This window comes from Neodiprion virginianus, chromosome 2 (genome assembly GCF_021901495.1).
Source record: "Neodiprion virginianus isolate iyNeoVirg1 chromosome 2, iyNeoVirg1.1, whole genome shotgun sequence".
NCBI lineage: Eukaryota > Metazoa > Arthropoda > Insecta > Hymenoptera > Diprionidae > Neodiprion > Neodiprion virginianus.
In genome coordinates, this window is record NC_060878.1 from 18,278,039 (window position 1) to 18,283,099 (window position 5,061).

General features: G+C 38.6%; 1 protein-coding gene across 1 annotated transcript; it reads left to right on the forward strand.

Annotated features, from left to right (window-relative positions):
• The first annotated feature begins 2,115 nt into the window (after positions 1-2,115).
• On the forward strand, positions 2,116-3,525 carry LOC124297043 (uncharacterized). Its single transcript, XM_046747625.1, has one exon. The coding sequence runs from the start codon at positions 2,116-2,118 to the stop codon at positions 3,523-3,525; it is 1,410 nt and encodes a 469-aa protein (XP_046603581.1).
• Positions 3,526-5,061: the final 1,536 nt, after the last annotated feature.

Consider the following 5,061-nt stretch of genomic DNA (forward strand, 5'->3'; position numbering starts at 1 on the left):
GCTTGTCAAAAATAGTAATCCATGTACAAAATAAAATGACAAACATGATGTGGCGTATCTCAATTATTACAAGAAATATAAATATTTACAGAATAAAGTATACCATTTCATATATTTTAAATTAGTTTGAATACGTATTTCACACTATTTATTCTAAATGGAAGAGAACCAAAGCATTTCCATTTGTCCGTTTGAATTATATTGTCATAAGCATTTTTCATCCTCGATTTTAAATGTATTCATAAAAGTATTTTACCCAGCCCTACCCACAATACGTCGATGTACTGATACCTACTAAAAAAATTAATATTATATACATGTACAAATAAAAGAGAGCTGGTTGTTACTTGCCGATTATTTCTTTAATTGTAAGCATAATGCACCTATAATTGACTAAGATCGGTTCCATTGTGAAAATTTTGCATTCATTTGATGAACTTGTGAAAAATTTGCAAGAGGAAGATCAGTATTTTTGCGTGATATTGAAGATACAGATTCGACTGTTTTGCACAAGTTACAACTGCAGCAAGTGAGTAATTTTCAATTAGTATAACCGAATGCCGAATGCAGCGTGAGTCAGGGCGCGCCTTGTAATGTTGCGCACACCATAACATTTTAATTTTTTCCAACACCTGTGAAAATAAGTTTGATTTGAGAATTACCAAAAGAGCCATTGACAGCGAGTAAAACTTACACCGAATAACAAAGTGCGTAAAATTGAGTTATTCGGAAGTGCGCATGCGTCAAAGGAAGCCCTAGTGTATGAAATCGAGCATTTCAATTGCGTACATGCAGGAACATCGTTTAACTGTACTATAGCGCTACTGTTCGGAAATCAGGCACTTGACGTATACTCTACAGGCATCTAAAATCCAATTTTCTAAGCAGGTGGTGCGAAAAAAAATAATTCTCTGCGTAACATTCTAAAATTCTAATCTATTTTATGTATGATTTCTTATTATGTTGCTGTTTTTTTTTTTCTTTTTTTCAAACTGGGAACACTATTTTCATGGTATTTGATTGATATGTAACATTGAGAATATGTTCAATTTAAAGAAATAGAATTTTTCTAGATTTTCGCAGATTTGTAAATACTTCCGGAAATGAGAGTTATTCGATTTACTTTCATTTGATGCCATCATCGAAAGTGCCCAACATGCAGGTATGTCTAAGAAATCATCCTCCAAGAATTACTACAGAGAGTCACAGGAGTGGTTTGATGAAGAATGCAAATACAAAAAACACGAGCTAAAAAACCTATTCACGCGATTCAAACAAGCAAGATTCAAGGACCCAGAAAAGTCAGCCTACATTAGTGCCAAAAAGAATTTCAAAGCGTTGGTCAAAAGCAAAAAGCGCCAGTCGCACAAGAGAGCACTGGAAACCTTGGCAAACATCAAAAACTCTGCCGACTTCTGGGCTACCATCAAGAAGCATAGAAAGAAGCATAATTCCAATGCTACTCCTATAGACATAGAAGCCTGGAACTCTTTTTATGAACTGGTAACTCCGCCGAAGGAACCGGACGAAACACTATTCTACGGAGTTCTAGACCCATCACTGGACCTGGAATTTACTATCGAGGAATTAAATTCGGCATTAAAATACTCTAAATCAAACAAAGCAGCTGGTCCCGACAAAGTCAAAAGCGAGTTCTACAAATCGCTGCCATCTAACTGGAAATATTACACGCTCTGTCTATTTAATAAAATATTAGACACTGAAATTATACCTAGCAACTGGTTCTCTACTTCGATAACGATGCTCCATAAAAAAGGCGACCGTGGCGACCCCTCAAACTACAGAGGTATCGCACTCGTCAACCATATTACCAAGGTTTTCACATACATGCTAAACAAACGACTGGAAAAATGGGCACGTGACACTGGAGCCATCCCTGAGTCGCAAGCTGGCTTCCAAGCCAAATAAGGCTGCACAGATAATTTGTTTAACTTACTCTCGGCAATAAACTTCCGATTGCGTCAACCTACGGCCAAACTCTACATTCTGTTTGTGGATTTCAGGAGAGCCTTTGACTCCGTCAATCATAAGCTCCTCTGGTTAAAGCTACACAAACTGGGTGTTAGTGCAAAACTGGTCAGACTGCTTCGCAAAATGTACAGCTCTGCAACCTTCAAAATTCAAAGCAACGGCAGAACAACAAAGAACTTTAACGTCGCAGAGGGTGTTCTGCAGGGCGAAATATTGAGCCCGCTATTGTTTATCCTATTTATTTCCGACCTCGAGGATTTCTTCAGAGACAACGGAAGCATCGATATCAATATTGATGGTAAATGCGACATACTGTCTTTGCTATACGCGGATGATCTCGCGTTACTCGCTCATACCAAGGCCGATCTCCAGAAGAAGCTAAATCTGCTCACGCAATACTGTCAATCAAACAAACTAGCAGTCAACGTTGGCAAAACCAAAATAATTTACTGCCGCTGCGCTGGTCGTCTACCAAGAGACCTGAACTTCCGCTTTGGTGATCAAAAAATCGAAATTACCGACAACTATGAGTATCTGGGTCTAACTGTCTCGGCCAGTGGATTCAGCCGCCCCACTGCAATCAATGCCATCAACAAAGCTCGTTCAGCTCTCAGCTCAGTCAGCGGAATCATCTTCTCAACCAAAACCGACTCTGTGCCGTGCATTATAAAACTCTTTGACAGCATCGTTCAAGCTACTCTCCTATATGCCTCACCCATATGGGCACTATCGAACCTTGATCTCATAGAGAAGATTCAATGTGAGTTCTTCAAACGAGTCTTCGGCCTGCCAAAGACTACTGCCGGTGCTCTCTTAAGAGTGGAACTAGGACGACCTAGACTAGCGTACTTCGTACTGAAGGCAACCTGGGACTGGATCTGCAAGATTCTGGCAATGGATGATAAGCGGCTACCAAAGATCTGCCTTAAACGTATTAGCAGTCTCTCCCAGGCTGCACAATCCAAGGCTAAATTCAATTGGCTTTGCCATCTTCTCGAGATCATCAAAAAATACTATCCAGATATAGTACCACGTCTCGAAAAACTGGACTTACCCACATGGTGCTCATACAGGGATACGTTCCTACGCAGATATCAGAATCAAACTTGGTGGGAAGATATGCGGCTGGCCAGTAATGCCCATTACCTACAAACACCTTACACAAATGATAATCCAAGAGGCTGCTGCAAATATCTCTCCAAAAGGATGAAGCTCAACGCCACCAGACTGTTTATGCAACTAAAACTTGCCAGCAAATTTTACTTTGCATTTAAAACCTCTGGATGCTGCTATGAACTGCACTACCACTCAAAATGCCCAATCTGCAATACCAAGGAAAATGACACCATCGAACACTTCATGACTGACTGCCCAGTCCTGGCTCATCTCCGTCAGCAGTACCTGATTAATACTGGTTCTGCACCTCCTGCAATCCACGATGCTCTGAAAAATCCTGATATGCAAACTATAAAAGCTCTCAGCCTGTTCATACCTCAGGCTTGCCGTCTGAGAGCATTTATTTTAAACGAATAAATTGTCGCGTACTCTTTAGTATCACTTCGCATTCTGTCGATAACAAAAGTATATTTGTATTGCCGTTATCTTGATTGTAATAGTCTCGTTTATTACTTTATTATTTTATTTTGTTTTATTCTATTTTACTCTGTTTTTTAAGAATTATAATTAAATGTGTCAATTAATTGTATAAGTGCCCCCTGGGCTATGGATTATGTAATTGTCCTAGAAGCTCAATAAATTAAACTTAAACTTAACTTACTTTCATTTCATGTTTTTTCAAATTTTCTTTCGTTGTGGTGTTCCACCGAAAATTCTGTGAACACACGTTTTTCATATGAACAACTCTGGACTTTGTGATAAACTGCAGTGCCACCACTCACCTATTACGCAATCCAACAAATTGTAAAATTTCACAACCATTTACCGTTAGGAGGAAAATGACGTTAGCCTTGCTTTTTCGCGACACTCAGAGCCTGGAAACTCTTTGTCTCAGAATCGTTTTGCGGGACTCTTTTTCTACGAATTGGTCTCGCAGGAATACGAAAAAGACCTCTGAAGAAGCGTGGGCTCAACAGCAGAGAAATTCCAATGGAAACCTTTCGATTTTCGGCTGTAATTCTTGATACGTTGCTCGCAGCGTATTCGGACGGCGTTCAATCGATTCCTCTCGAAAAACTACTTCGATATAGTGCATCAAATAATTGACTCAACTGTTTTTCAGAATCGGCCAAATTTTATGTACGGGCTATTCCGCGTCAACCGGATCAGTCATCTCTCAGATATTTTTTTAATTTGGCATGTGGATTGTGTGTGAGGAGTTAGATTTTTGTGCCAAAGCGCGAATCTCATAATGCAAAATTCGATTTTTTATTAACAATAACAAATTAGACTCCCATTTTTTTCAAAAATTCATAACTTTGGCAAAAAATTAGATACAATATATATTTTTTTTTCAAATTACGCGGAAAGCTCCATAGAATTTAAAAAAAAATACGAAATGGTAAAAAAAAGTGGTTATCAATTGTTTATTTAACAATTAATTTTTCAAAGATTTTTAAAACAGTGACTGACACGATCAAAAAATTTTTTTTAAATTCTGACATATTCCTTGAACTGTACTACAACCTGTGAATTAATTCCAGAGGGGTGTTTTTCTTCGTTTTTGAGTAAAAAATCATTAAAGGTGTCGATGCGCGTGAAATTGCGGCGCGCCGAGTCTCTACGTAATGGCGGGCGGCCGGTTGCCGTCCACCGCTACCCCGCGGTGGCGTCGCAGCGTTATTTTAGAGTCATTTTCACGATGTAGGACATGATTGAAAAATCTGAAAAAAATACTGTACCTTCACAAGGCCTGCTCAAAGCGATAAGTGTAGTTTCAGGAATGTGTTTTTCACCGTTTTTTTATTACAGAGATTCGAAATACACACCATGAGAGTGCACATAAATGATAATAATTACATAACTTGCTACTTATTTTAAAATAAAAACACATTCTTGAAACTTCACTTATCGCTTTGAGCAGGCCTTGTGAAGGTACAGTATTTTTTTCAG

What these genes read in the sequence shown, in the direction of transcription:
- LOC124297043 (XM_046747625.1), top strand. Translation starts at nt 2,116, where the DNA reads ATGTACAGCTCTGCAACCTTCAAAATTCAAAGCAACGGCAGAACAACA.